This window comes from Hippocampus zosterae, chromosome 17 (genome assembly GCF_025434085.1).
Source record: "Hippocampus zosterae strain Florida chromosome 17, ASM2543408v3, whole genome shotgun sequence".
Classification (NCBI taxonomy): domain Eukaryota; kingdom Metazoa; phylum Chordata; class Actinopteri; order Syngnathiformes; family Syngnathidae; genus Hippocampus; species Hippocampus zosterae.
The window spans coordinates 12,191,624-12,206,639 of record NC_067467.1 but is presented as its reverse complement, the minus strand read 5'-3'; the positions used below and the strand labels follow the sequence as shown (position 1 = coordinate 12,206,639).

Below are 15,016 nucleotides of genomic sequence, written 5' to 3'. Positions count from 1 at the left end.
AACACCCAAATAAATGTTAAAATTTGATTTTTCTATTAATTTAAAATAAGTAATTATTTATAATAATTATAATTTTATTATTATTATTGGGCCGAGTACCGATACCAGGTATCATGTCAGGTACCACAATACTCAAAGCAGCCAACATCTGAGTTGAGTAAGTCCTCCTTGGCACTCGGTGGCACTACACAGTGGCAGTTTGACAAGATGTCGAATTACCATCCGTGTCAGAAAGAAATGTCTCGGTTCACAGTTTTCTGTCCTCGTGTTAGATTACGTTTTATATGTCAAAATTACAAGAAATATCGGCGCATCAGAGATGAGGACTGGCTCGAGGACCGAGGGGCGGTCCTTGGTCCTCGGCCTTGGCCTCGGAGTCAAGTCCATGGTCCTTGGACTCGGGAGTCAAGTCCTTGGCCTTGTCCTTGGCCTCGGATAGCCGGTCCTCGGACACAATGAGGGATTAGAGCCTCGAAACACTTGTATAAGGACCGCAAAAATCATGAACGAATCTAATAAATTCCATCCAAGGAATCCCATATTGATGGTGGCTCTGGCGTGCTATACATGGTCTTTTTTTCCAGTTAAAAACACCTTACTATCCATGGTCATTTTTTTTCCGGCCAAACTCGCTTTACTATACATGGTCGTTTCTTTTTTTTTTGCTAAAAACACCTTACATGGTCGTTTTTTTCGTCCAAAAATGGCATGCTATACATGGTCTTTTTTTTGTGTGGCCAAAATCGCCTTACTATACATGGTCATTTTTTTTCGGCTAAAAACGCTTTACTATACATGGTCGTTTTTTGGGCCAAAAACGGCGTACTATATATGGTCGTTTCTTTGGGCTAAAAACGCCTTACTATACACGGTCGTTGTTTTCGTCCAAAATCGGCGTACTATATATGGTCGTTTTTTTCAGCTAAAAACGCCTTACAATCCATCGTCGTTTCTTTGGGCTAAAAACGCCTTACTATACACGGTCGTTGTTTTTTGTTAAAACGCTTTACTATACATGGTCGTTTTTTGGGCCAAAAACGCCGTACTATATATGGTCGTTTTTTTCGGCTAAAAACTCCTTACAATCCATGGTCGTTTCTTTGGGCTAAAAACGCCTTACTATACACAGTCGATTTTTTTTGTTAAAACGCCTTACTATTCATGGTCGTTTTTTTCCGCTCAAAACGACACATCGTTCACTTCAAAGAGCCAAAATCCTCAGGCCTGCACCTGAATTATTTAGATTTTTGCAACATTTGTTTATAATTATATGTATATGTTGTTGTTTGTGTTATTATCATATGCAATTGAATAAGTAGACCATTTCAGAATTCGAAATCAGGACTCTCTCAATGCATAATGGGACTCATACTTTTCTGATCAGCGAGTCCCTCGGACTCGCTGCCGGTAAACTGTAAAATTATCACTGCATAGATTACCGCTTTTTCTGCACTCAGTGATTGACTTCTATGCAAAGTCATTTCTAAACTTGTCTTCCGTGCCATGTCATGCCTGTTGAGTGTTGATTTACTTCACATTAAGAAACTACTGCACTAAAACATTCATTCATAAATGTATATCATATGCTTTTTTTGTTTTTCTCAGTATAAATAACATGTACCCTGACTGTTCTACTCTTTGAGTAAAAACACTTCATTCAAGCGTTAGGGAGTGCAAGGGGTTATGATGGGTGTTGCAAATCATGAAGACCTGCCAAGTGGTATGATACCATTGTTTTATACATGTCCTCGGCTCGGCCTCAGCTTCAAAATCAGTCCTTGGTCCCTGGCCTCTGAGGCAAGTCCTTGGTCCTTGGCCTTGGCCTCGGAGTCAAGTCCTTGGCCTTGGCCTTGGGTTGCCGGTCCTTGGACACAACACTGCGGCGCATACTCAAAGAGTGAATACTTGTCGGTGATTTAAACACGGGGTATTGAACATCTCATGTCACATATTTGACATCATTTGGACTCAGACCAATACTGCTTTAAACTATTTGTTGTCTCTATTGGACGGCAGCAATAAAACATTGAACCTCTCTGCCGCAAAATGAGCAACATTTGAGTTAGCCCACCTTAGTTGTCAGTGGCTCAAATAGTCCTTTTGTTTACATGCAGTCCCTCATCTCTGCGGAAGGAGGCTTTCTTTCTCTTTCAGTAGTGCAGCGTGACTCTGACCAGCTGTTTCCCGCCTTGAAAGCGATCAGCTGCACACACACACACAGACATGCACACGGAAAGGGGAGGGGATGAGGAAGAGCGAGGTAGCAGCCGCACACAACGAGGAAACCCCATCAGCTGGAAGTCGAGTAACATTACAACTACATCTCCCAACGCGCGAGTTCATCTTTTTTTAACCTCATTTGGATCGGATTCAGAAACGCCCAACTTCATCCTTTTTTAAATTCTTATTAGATAATATTGAATTTTATTTATTAGACATATATTTGTTTATTTTTGAGAGGATAGAAAGGGGACTAGGAGGTGGTGGTTGGGAGGATCAAAACTGGAGAGCCGCGAGCATGGAGTATTTCATGGTGCCCGCTCAGAAGGTGCCCCCTTTGCAACACTTCAGGAAAACGGAGAAAGAAGTCATCGGTGGGTTGTGTAGGTGTGTATCCAGCATGTGTTATTGTCTATTTGGAACCACAACACGCAGACGCGCGCGCGGATGGGGCAACATGCTCCTGTTGTTGTGCGTGCACGATCCATCTGCGAGAACTAATTGACGTGGAAATGACCCCTCGGAACGCGTATGGTTTGTCACGCGGAAGGCTATTAGCGTTTTGGGGTCATGTTTGTCCCCATTCCAATGAGAAATGTGTCCCTTTAGTTGCTAACAAACACAAACCACGTGGTTGCTCAGCAGCACACCACGCTGCTGCTCACTCGCTCCATTTATCCACAAATTACCCCTCACCGACGTCGTAACGGTGGCCGTGTTCGGCGAGGTTCAGCCCAGCCGTGAGTGGCTGCTTTGACCCGGGGTGCTGGAGCTGGTTTGGTTGCCTAAGTTGGAGTAGGGAAGCGCGGCCATGCTGCTTCTTGTGCTGCTGTTTGGTTGGATACTAGTGCTGTAAGCAACAAGGGGCTCTGTAGTCTGCCTTTCCCGTCTCTGACGTCGACTTTACGATGTTTAACATCGCAATGTTTCGGCTGTGGGGAGTTTTTTGTTTTGTTTTAAGGAATGCAGCGGCGTGACTTCGCCTTCACTGGGTCGTGTTCACCGCCTGCCATGCTGCCTGCCGCATTGTTGTAATGGCGGGGGACGCGGAAAAAGTCTGTCCGGGGCAGTTTAAAGGGAGCGGGGGGGCTGTAAAGACCACTCTGGCGAATGTTTCAATTTGTAAGCCCTCTTTACGAAACCACCATTCGACAAGCACGTCACGGAACTGACTGAACGCATTTTAGCGAAGAAAGGGGGAATAAATTGTGTTTATTAATAAGGGGGTGTGTGTACGTCCGCGAGGCTGCTCGACGAGGGAGGCGGAGGGATCTGGTTTTGCTGATTCGATCCTCGCGTGGGGCATCATGGGAAACGTAGTCCTTGTATGTTTTTTCATAACTATCTATTCTACGTCGATCCTTTAAAACGTTTAGGTTTTTGAAACACGCATATTTTTTTTGTTCACGGGGGATAAAATAATGATCTTCATCAGTAGCTGAGAAGATGTTCATTGTTTGTTTTTGCTGACGAGACCACGTGACAGACACCATATGCCTGGGAGTTTCAAAACATGATGGACATACTGGTCACTTTTTCGGTACAACTGCGGAGTCAAATGCAGCTATACAGTATGGGAAAATGTAACCGTTTACAATAGTCTTCTAAATGTAGATTTTAGTCATAAGGGAGGTACTTTGGATGTACACCAAAATAAACTTGTACATATTAGACACATCTCAGTGTGATGTGCAATTCTGTACCATTAATTACCACTTATTTTAATATGCATGTCTTGGCATATTGGAATGTAATAAATGTGCGTTGTTGTGGCTGGAGAGTGTTCTAATAATATTCAGATTATGAATCATCCTCAATTGTAATTCAACCCAAATGTACGGCATAAATCAAAATTTCCCCGCTCTGTTATCCACAACTTACGTATAATACCACGGAACTAATAGTATCCCGAGAATCTGCTATCAAATTTAAAATGCCTCATATTTGATGTTTCTTTAAATACTGAAACTCTTGATTCGCTTGTCCGTCATCGCTGGGCTCTGGATGCTTGTGTTGGACGTGCCACCAACGTTGTAACGTGTCGTGTGTGTGTGCAATTGTTCCCGGAGTTAATGCTGGGGTGGCTGAGACACTGCAAATAACCGCTTGACCGGAACCAGATGTCAAAATACAGAGCTTGTCACCGAGTATAATATAGAGTACGTTTGCTTAGATTTTCACTTTGAACAGAATAACAGCATATGGACAGCATTCACATGATTCTTGTTTGTTTGGGAAAAGTCTTGTTTTAGTCTCAAATGTTGCATCCACTTAAAGGAGGGGGCATCATCCACGGGAATTTGAATATTAAAGACATTGTATGCATACATTCTAATGATTTTTTCCCCCCCTTTATCCCGATCCGTCCTCAGCCTGGCCAACATTCCTCTGACACCGGAAACTGCGCGCGACCAGGAGAGGCGAATCCGCCGCGAGATCGCCAACAGCAACGAGCGGCGGCGCATGCAGAGCATCAACGCTGGCTTCCAGTCGCTGAAGACTCTCATCCCACACAGTGACGGCGAGAAGCTCAGCAAGGTGTCTGGATGTCTCTTGTATGATCTCGTGTTCGCTTTGCGTGGCTTCAGGTCCAATGTTCTCTTCTCAGGCCGCAATCTTGCAGCAGACGGCAGAGTACATTTTCACGTTGGAGCAGGAGAAGACGCGACTACTGCAGCAGAACAGCCAACTCAAGCGAATCATACAGGTAAAGCGACACACCACTCTCCAACTTTAGGGGTCCGGTGGTGGCCTTTGGTGTTATTAAAAATCTCACAATTTGATTCAATTTTGACACGCCAGATTGCAATTCAATTCTTCAGGTTACAATTCGGTTTAATTGAAATGATTTGATATAGGTTCAGTCAGAAGCAAAAATACACAAATAGGTGAATGTTTTGACAATTGTGAAGTGTTTAAGCCTGCTATGCAAACATTTGAAGGGTTCTACCTTAACGGTGGCCTGAGGCCACTGCGTGATCGTGTCGGACCACTCGAAGGTGACTGATGCTGGCCCAACTGCGCCAGTACAAAATGTACCGGTAATTGCTAAACACGATTAAATCAACACATAATTGCTTTTGTGGTACTTAGTATTCAATAGTTTTGTCCACTGTTATCAATCAGTCTTCATTGCTCCTTTTACGCCGCCGTGCATTTTTTGAGCCTGACTTTAAATCTTTCCATAAGGAATGAATGTCTTTCACATGATTTCAAACTTCATAAAAATAAAATGTCACGTGAAATATTCAGTTAGATTTTCCATTGCAGAAAAATCACCTCAAAAAATCAAATTAAAAAAATCAACAAACTTGCTTCCAAGTAGTAAGAATGGCAGTACTTCCGTAGTATAAAATAATCAATGAAAAATATGATTATCGTCTCCTTGCCATATTGGCCCAAATATAAGACGGTGTTTCTTGCATTGAAATGAGAGTCGTCTTTGTTACAGCTGCCGCTGTTGTGAAAGCGCTATATAAATCAGCATGTATTGTATTGTATTGTCTTATATTCGGGGTCTTGACATACCAATTCACGACGCTAGATGGCGCCAGATGCCATTGAAGCGAATGCTGAACTTGACTCCCCAGGCCAAAGTGAACCCCAGCCACGAAGAATAAAAATAAAAATAGCGGTCGTACGAAGAAGAAAAGAAAAAAATAGTAAGAAAGAAAAGATAAAAAAATAATAGAAGAGATAACAGAAAATTGAGAAACGTAGCGACAGTCTGGAGAAAAGTGGATCGAAGATCGGCCAGGTTAACCGGCAGCTGAGGAGAAGTTATGATGTAATTTACATTTCAAAAACCAGAAGCCATTCATTTCCGAATGTGTTTACACTTTAGTTTACATATTTAAATATTCCGATGTTAAGATTTGAATGAGGCAAAATAACATGCCTTTTCTCTTAAATATATTCATTCATTCATTTTCCGTACCGCTTGATCCTCACGAGGGTCGCGGGGGGTGCTGGAGCCCATCCCAGCCGTCTCCGGGCAGTAGGCGGGGGACACCCTGAATCGGTTGCCAGCCAATCGCAGGGCACACAGAAACGAACAACCATTCACGCTCGCACTCACACCTAGGGACAATTTAGAGTGTTCAATCAGCCTGCCACGCATGTTTTTGGAATGTGGGAGGAAACCGGAGCACCCGGAGAAAACCCACGCAGGCCCGGGGAGAACATGCAAACTCCACACAGGGAGGCCGGAGCTGGAATCGAACCCGGTACCTCTGCACTGTGAAGCCCACGTGCTAACCACTGGACTACCGGGCCGCCCTCTTAAATATATTGTTCTAATCATTTGTTTCAGACGTACTGTAATTATTTTCTGGATAAAAATTAATTTGGTTTTCAAAAAGTCTTTTTTCAAACTTGAGTCTTGAAAAAGAGGGTGTCATCTTGTAATCAGGGCTGTCTTATATTTGGGCCAATACGGTATCATACACTGTCCTTTTTCTTAGCAATAAAAAAATTCAAAACAAATATGTGTAAATTACCAAATTGTGTGTATGGCGTACAAAACCCATGATGAAAGCTCTGTATTGACAGTACAATACTACAGTATACAAAACATCTTTATTGATGTAGTGCTTTCACAACAGCTGCAGCTGTAAGAAAGCACGTTCATGAATATTTAACTTAAAATAGCAATCACAAAACAGAACACATAGGACAAACATGCATGTGAACTTGCCGGAGCCTATCCCAACTGTCTGTGGGCAGGTACATCCAGCACTGGTCGCCAACCGATCGCAGGGCGCACATAGACAAACAACCATCCGTGCTCACACTCACACTTCGGGACAATTTAGAGCACATGTGTCAAAGTCAAGGTCCGGGTGCCAGATCCGGCCCGCCACATCATTTTATGTGGCCTGCAAAAGCAAGTCATGTGTGTCAACTTCCATTATCTTTGCTCAAATCTGGACTGAAATGTCAAATTGTCATGTGTAATATATAACGTTGAGATTTTGTAAAATATATTTTACAATCAAATGTTGTTATTATATGTAAATATTATATTTAAATTATTATTATATATAGTGTGTGCTATCCTCTTAAAGCCAGGCTATCCACACCCCTGGTCGAAGATCCTTGCATATGAAGGGGGTGAATGAGTTCTCATATTACTGCAGTTTACCAAGCACTGACAGTCTTCCTCCTGCCGTCTGGATGCATTACACTGCCCCCTGGTGGCAAATGCGTCCCCACCCCAACCCCCAAAGTCGTCATTATCATGGCCCGCCATTTCCAGTTTAAAAACCGCTGCAGTCAAATGTTCGCCTCTCAGCTGACGAGTGCGTCTCTCGGTAGGAGTTGAGCGGCTCTTCCCCAAAGAGGAGGCGCGTGGAGGAGAAGGATGAAGGCATCGGCTCGCCGGATATCCTGGAGGAGGAGAAGACGGAGGACCTGCGGCGGGAGATGATTGAATTGAGGCAGCAGCTGGAGAAGGAACGCTCCGTCAGGATGAACCTGGAAGAGCAGGTGACGCTCTCGCACACACACTGCTCACGCTCACTCCCATTCACTCACCCACTCTAACACTCATTCAATTTACACTCTTTCACTCCCTTAGTGTCTCCACTCACTCACTCACTCACTCACTCACTCACTCACTCACTCACTCACTCACTCACTCACTCACTCACTCACTCACTCACTCACTCACTCACTCACTCACAAACAAAATCACTCTTGCTCTCAACCACTCTCGCACAAACTCAATGTGTTGATTATGGCGATGTTTGTGTGGGTGCGCACACGTACACCAGATGCGCTCACTGGACGCAGAGTTGTACCCGGAGAAACTGAAGGCTCTGAGCCAGCAGAAACTTGTGTGTGTGTCCCAACACAAGCAGCTGGAGAGGGACATCACACCTGCCCACAGCCCACAGGTACACACACACACACACACACACACACACACACACACACACACACACACACACGAGATCCATGGCAACAGATGTATCCCCCCCCCCCAAAAATGTGTCGCTCTTGATTTGTGGAATAACAGACACGGTTTGTGTCATTTTCACTGTGTGCTCTGCAATGTGCAAGGCAGTCAATTTAATTGGGACCAATTGGATTCTTTCTTTTATGATCCTGGGCACAGACAACACCTGTTTAAATGAGGTCTTAATGTACACAAAATGACTCAACATTGTGGAATGATCACATGTCAGTCGTTGACTTGTTTCCATAGGAACTGCTGTATCATATCGCAGACTAAAAATGTCCATCTGTTGATATGGCGTCTTGTCTGCCAGGTGTCCGCCCCGGCCACCCCTCCCACGCCGGCGCCCACGCATCACGCAACGGTTATCGTCCCCGCACCCGTCCCTCAGCCGCCACCACAATCCCATCATGTCGCCGTAGTAACTATGGGTCCGGCGTCCGTCATCAACACAGCCTCCACGTCAAGACAGAACCTGGACACCATCGTCCAGGTAAGACAGTGGACAGTGTCAACAAAGTTCTGACAAATACAACTTGAATGTTGAAACTTAATTTTGAAAATGTAGGGAAAAGAAAATACACGTCTGTTTTTCAAATGTACGGAGTCAAAGTAAAAAGTCTTCATAAAAATTATTACGTCGGTACAGACCACTTAAAAAGCCTAGTTTTGCACTTTATAAAATGGCTGGATGGTTTACAGTTGTGCCTCAACTTGCAGTACTTCATAAAGACCTACATGAATCACATCATCAAATCAAATGTTAAGAATTAAACACAATGTGCCTTCCGATTTCATGCTTCAGTGTGCATTGACGGTGTGCTCCTTCTGGTGTGCACGCCTCGCCCAACAGGGGTCAGAACAATACAGACATAAAGTCACAAATGTAAGAGTTACACAGCCGAGTAAGATGGAGTAACATTGAATTAAGAATATATGGCATGTGAGTATTGTATTATTGTCTCGCTATTGTGTTGCTCCACCATTTGTGTTCAAATGACATTTGCTTAATGGGTTAGAACAAGCACATGCTCAATGCTGGTTTTGTTAGCCCTTCTATGGCCTTTTGCACTGTGTGGTAGCATCAAGCTATCAGACTTTCATAAGTTCTGCAAGTTTAGTGTGTAATGTTTAATTTACTTTGTTTCATGTTCAAATTAGAGCTGTCAGTTTAGCGTGTTTTTATTGGCATTAATTTAAATGGATTTTAACAGGAATATTTTTTTTCTCGCGAGATTAACATGGCAGATGTCACAGCGGATGTTACGTTGCTCTATAAATAAACCGGAAACAAAACAACAAGCGTGCTGCAGAAGTCCACGCCCATGTCTGTTTTGCCAGCGTGAGTCACCGAAAACGGATACTTAAAGTGTTTATGAATGGAAAGTTTACTTTAAAAAGTTGCCAGATAGTTCCAATGACAAGACCAAAGTTACCTGTATGTTTTGCAGACGTAAACTGAGCTATCATCATAGCACGTCGAGTCTGAAATACCACTTAATGGCCAGGCAAGCACACAGCTGATGTGAGCACTCCGCCCCCTCGTCTCAGACAGACAGCTATCGATAATTTCAAAAGCGAAGAAAATGGATAACACGACAAAGAACAAATTTGCTGAAGCAACGGCTAAATGTATGGCTACTGCACGCAAGCCTGTCAACATTGTCCACAGCTCGACTCAAGCTGAAACTGACACGATTGTTACTTGTTTGGAACTATTTTGTGTTGAAGGTTACAGTGTTCCGTGGCCATATAAATAAAGCGGGTGGACCTTCTCTGTGTTCGTCTGACAGCGACAGTGCGCTGAGACACCTCGAGAGTGGTGCAGTGGTAGCGACCTAGCAAACACACTGAAAATAAAACATCTCCATTGTTGTCATCTAACCAAGTGTAGTCATCCGAAATGTCTACACAAAACCGTAGCGAGACCTCCGAGCGAGAAGGACCAACAGAATCAACATAGCCTGACTGCTGTGTTCAAAGCAAATTTGAGAAAAACGAAGATTGCAACCATGGCTTAAATCCACTATAGGCTGAGTACTAGTTTACTTAGATGTGCACTTTATAATGTTACATTGCTGTTTTAATTCCATAAAAAGAGCTGTTAAAGCAGCTGTTGTGTGACAAAATATTTTTTTCACTGTTGTTGATGGACAGTAATATTGTGTGAGAGATTATGTGTGAATAACTGCTCCAAGTGAAAAATGTTCATGTAAAATTGAAAATCTAAATTGTTATTTCAGTAAATATTTGCATTTTGCACATAGAAAACGGATTCAAGATTCCATGTTGATGAGAGCATTAATATGGGGGGAAATAGGACAAAAAATATATAAAAGGAAATACAGAAACGATAAAAATGTGTGAGTAATCATGATTAATTTTTTGTGAATTTGAGTTAATTATGAAAGTTGCATTTTTAATTAAGCATTTTAATCGTTTGACAGCTCTAGTTCGAATATAAACATAGAATGTTAAACTATAAGTAAATAGCTGCTTCTTGTCAAGTTCAGCCAAGTGACTGCTTGTCAAGTCAGTCCATTAAGATCACACTTGATCATTTTGTGATGGTCCGGAATAGTCACTCACTGCAGTCGGACACCAGAGTGCACTGTGGCAACCCTCCTCACTCTGTGTCCCCCCCTCCTTGCCATCTCACCACAGGCAATCCAGCACATCGAGGGCACTCAAGGGAAGGTTGGCGGGTGCGAGGAGGAGCAGCGGCGGGCGGTCATCGTCAGCTCGGGCCGCGTCCTCTCCGACAGCGACGAGCCGGACCACTGCTCACTGCCATAAGTTGCTGACCCACACGCACACATATTGCGCTTGCATACACCCCCCAAAACAACAACAGTGGACTTTCGACAGGGTCGGTGGTCGCATTGAAGCACTCTTTTTGTACACATTTACCTACTTACAGTATAGTACCGTGATAGGCAGTTTCGCCATGCTTAAATATACTGTAGACAACCCCCCCACCCCACCCCTTGCTCATATCTGGCTAACTTATAGAAAGGCCATTCGAGCAGCTGCTTGATTTGACTGACTGTACTTTTGTAGTGGATGTTACTCATTCAAGCTGCACGTCTTTTTGTTTTTCTTTCCGCTCGCCATGAAAACCATATTTGCCACATCCTCCAGGCGAGGGCCCGACTGATATGGATTTTTGAAGGCCGATATTTGGCTGAATTAAATTCAGATAACAGTTTAATCGGTTTTATATATATAGACATATATATATATAACTTCTTACTCCCTTAATGCTTACTACCATAAAGATATGAATTGCAGGCAGAACATTTGACTGACAATATTTTTTTTCTTTTTTAAACAGGGAAAAATCGCCAGAATGTGTTTTGTTTAGTTTTTTTCCGATTTAGAAAGGGTCAACGTCGGCCGATTAAATCAGCTGGCCTTATGTGTGACATCACGGCCACCTTTTTCAGAGCCGTCTTCAAGTAATTGTATGTGGCTAGAGCGAATGCACTTAGCGGTTTGTCTTTCTGTCTGCATGCTGCCATTCTTACTGGGCTGGTTTCCCGGTACACCCCAATTTTTCGTTACCTTTTTTTCCATATGAACTTTTTCTTTTCACATGCACAGCCTGACAAAACAACACCTCCACTTTTTTTCCAGCTTATAAGGAAAAAGCATTGAATTCACCTCGATGCGCTTGTGGCCGTGTGCTCGACTCTGGAAGTCTCTTACGGTACACTGAACCACACTCGTAAATGCTAAATCAATTTTGCCTTCCTTATATGAGCAGGGGTCACCTACACCAAAACAGTCAGTTGAATCTTACCTTTTCTGTGGTTATTTTTGTACAAATCGCTCCTTAATCTGAATTTGGAGATAATATTTAAAAAAATATAAGTCTAATTAATCAAATTCAGACACTCCAAAATATTAACAAAAATATATCTGCAATAACAATAGCTTTAGATACAAAAGCAATAGGCCTGTCACTATCACATCTTTTTAGAATCTATTTAAGAATTAGTACTCAGTTAAAAAAACGGGTTGGTGACTCCATAGAGAGCATTTATTCCAGCCTCCCATCCAACTAAAAAAAACAAATGAAAAGCCATTATACAAGAATGTGCACAATATTAATTGTTAAGAATTAAGACTGAAATGGATTCTGAACTGGAAAATATCTGAACAATGTTCAAAGGACATTAGGACAAGTGTAGCGAAACCTCCAAAATCGAACCGATTCCGCAGGACTTCGGTTCAAATGCTGTTTCTTTGGCTTTTTGAGTGGTGGGGGCGTATCAGAAATTTATGGCAAAAGAAGAGAGCAATCATAATTCCCATCGAAGCAAAATTGGTGTCAGTCAATCAAACATCAGTTGCCCGGGGAAGTCTGCCAACTTAAGTGCAGTCCTTAAAGTCCTTAAAGTTCATAAAAATACATTTGAAAAAAGTAAAACTATGTTGTTAATTGTCCTTCATTTTAACACCGGGAAAGCTTCTAAAATAATAAAAAATCCATGACAATGTTATTTTTATTCAAAAATAAATTGTAGCTTTATATTTTTTAATTTTAATTTTTTCTTAGTGTACTTTATTTGAGAATGAATTCAAGTTCTGTAATACAGGTATGAAAATGAAAATTTGACGTACACTATGTCAAATAAAGGGTAAGCTAAACCTAGAAATAAAGATGTGCCCTTCCTTTGGCAGCAATGATTTGAACACCAGCTCAGTGATATGTGGCTTTCTGTTCAGCCCAAATATTGCTGAGCGGGCATTCAATCCACCATGAATCCCCTGCTGAATGGAGAAAAAAATGGCTAAATTAGCCCTCAAAAGTCCTTAAAAGGTCCATAAATGAAAAGCAAGTAGAAGAGTGGGAACCCTGTGGAACCCCCAATTTGCAGGCAAGAGCATGCGCACCGGGCCATTGAAATACGATGCGATTAATGGATTCATAATTTTTTTTAACCCAAAACAATTTTCCAATAACTCTCAAAAGCCTCCAAAATACGGCGATATAGAAAGCGCACAACTACACAACAGTCATGATTGGGAGAGTTTCCCCTCTGAATATGTGAACATACCTTCCACTGGGGTAAAAAAAAAAGAGGCTGGGGTCCACTGCTCTTAATCCTAAAGGGGAAATGGCTTGTCGCACATTGACACAAAATGAAGGTTACGCTGCACTAGCCGCTGTTCCCAATGTGTCCATGTGGCCATTTTGTATTATTCACAGTGTAGCAACAAAAAAAAATCGATCACAATTTTCTGTACACCGATGTAGTTCGCCACTCGAAAAACATTCCATGAGTGGTTGAACACTCTTATCATTCCCAGTTGATGTCGAAACTTTATTGTTCTTAGCTATACTCTCACCACATTCCGCCCTGGACAGATGGAGATTTTATCCTGCTGGACAGATAAATTCATCTTTTCATTGTTGACATCACAGCCCTTTAATAGAAATAAAAACAAAAAAAACATCGGGTGAATTTTAATTATTTTATCCAAGATGTATAATTCTTTAGGGCGGCATAGTGCAGGGGTCGATTTCGGGTTATGGCCTTCCTGTGTGGAGTTTACCTGTTCTCCTGTGCTGCGTGGGTTTTCTCCGGGTTACAAAATGGACGGATGGATATAACGCTTTCAGTTAAATGGTTGTTGTTAATAGGCTCTTCTTGTTATGTTTTTTTCAGCACTTATGTGTCCAATACTGGAGCCTAACTCTCCATATATATCCCATCAATTTTTACATGCTCTCCTATGCTGTCATTTTCTTTTTTAATTGTTGAAGCAATTTGTTTTTGTAAGAGAAACGTATTGGCGGCTGATAGAGGCTCGTGCCTTTGTAAAGACAGAATAATAAAGTTTGTACTTTTTTTTTCCAAACGTGTATGCCTTGCTAAATTCTTTAAGTGCATTCTTTAAGGTCTGCTTCCATTCCTGAAGTGCAAAACACGTTTTTGCCGCTTAACGGTCCCTGTTGAGCCTCACAATGATTTAGTACGATGGTGTATAAAAGAGCTCGATTCATTAGTCATAAAAATTGCATTTTATTTCTTGAATGAAATGAAAACAGAAATGCTTAAAACAAACACTAACTGAAACTACATGTTATGTTTGTATGTAAAACGAATTGAAAGTGTCATTGTTTGTTTGTTTTTTTGGTCACTCAGTGTCATACATGAGGTTTGGAGCTTCATTTTCAATGGGTTTATTTTGGTTTTGACGTACATCCATTAGCATGTCGGCTTCACAGTTCACATGTGCGGGCTTTAATTGCAGCTTCGGTCTTCCTGTATGGAGTTTGTTGTTTTCCCCGTCCTTGTGTGTGTGTTTTCCCCGGGTACTGCGGTTTCCTTCCACATTCCAATACCATGCATGGCAGGCTAATTGAACACTCAAAATTGTCCCTAGGTGCGAGGGTGAGCGCGGATGTTTGTTTGTCTCTGTGTGCCGTGCGATTGGCTGACAACCTGTTCAGGGTGTACCCGGCCTACTGCCGGAAGGTGGTTGGGATCAGCTCTTGTGAGGATAAGCGGATCAGAAAATGGATAGATAGACGTACAGCATATCCATACAGGATAAGGGAGTTCCAAACGTCCTTTGAGAATCGTACCTATTCACAGAATACATGGTGACTTTTTTTTTAATCTTGCACTTGACAAATACTTCATGTGCAATATTTAAAAAAAGAAAACTAATACTAAAAGGAATAAAAAGTAAAGTAAAACAGCTAATTAAAACAAGCTGGAATTTACTCCCTAAAGTCAGAACGAAATAAAAATGAACTGTCATAAAACCAAAAATCCCAGCCTGCTTTGTACACGTACAGGCTCCCTTTTGGGATTGCAGTGA

General features: G+C 42.1%; 1 protein-coding gene and 1 long non-coding RNA gene across 4 annotated transcripts in view; one reads left to right on the top strand and one right to left on the bottom strand.

The window, feature by feature from the left end:
• Window positions 1-2,132: 2,132 nt before the first annotated feature.
• tfap4 (transcription factor AP-4 (activating enhancer binding protein 4)) lies at window positions 2,133-14,047 on the top strand. Of its 3 annotated transcripts, none has more exons than XM_052049756.1 (7): window positions 2,133-2,594; window positions 4,593-4,758; window positions 4,829-4,927; window positions 7,537-7,707; window positions 7,995-8,117; window positions 8,493-8,672; window positions 10,844-14,047. In XM_052049756.1, exons 2-7 carry the CDS (start codon window positions 4,684-4,686, stop codon window positions 10,973-10,975), a joined length of 780 nt encoding a protein of 259 aa, XP_051905716.1. In that variant the 5' UTR covers window positions 2,133-2,594; window positions 4,593-4,683; the 3' UTR covers window positions 10,976-14,047. The 3 variants fall into 3 exon arrangements, with proteins under 3 accessions (XP_051905716.1, XP_051905715.1, XP_051905717.1); XM_052049755.1 differs by having other exon boundaries at window positions 2,141-2,607; XM_052049757.1 differs by lacking the exon at window positions 2,133-2,594 and adding an exon at window positions 3,545-4,379.
• Window positions 13,576-15,016, bottom strand: part of LOC127590301 (uncharacterized) — a 56,872-nt gene continuing 55,431 nt past the window's right edge. Inside the window, exon 2 of the long non-coding RNA XR_007959585.1 lies at window positions 13,576-13,741. This is a non-coding gene — a long non-coding RNA (uncharacterized LOC127590301). The remainder of the gene's footprint in view (window positions 13,742-15,016) is intronic.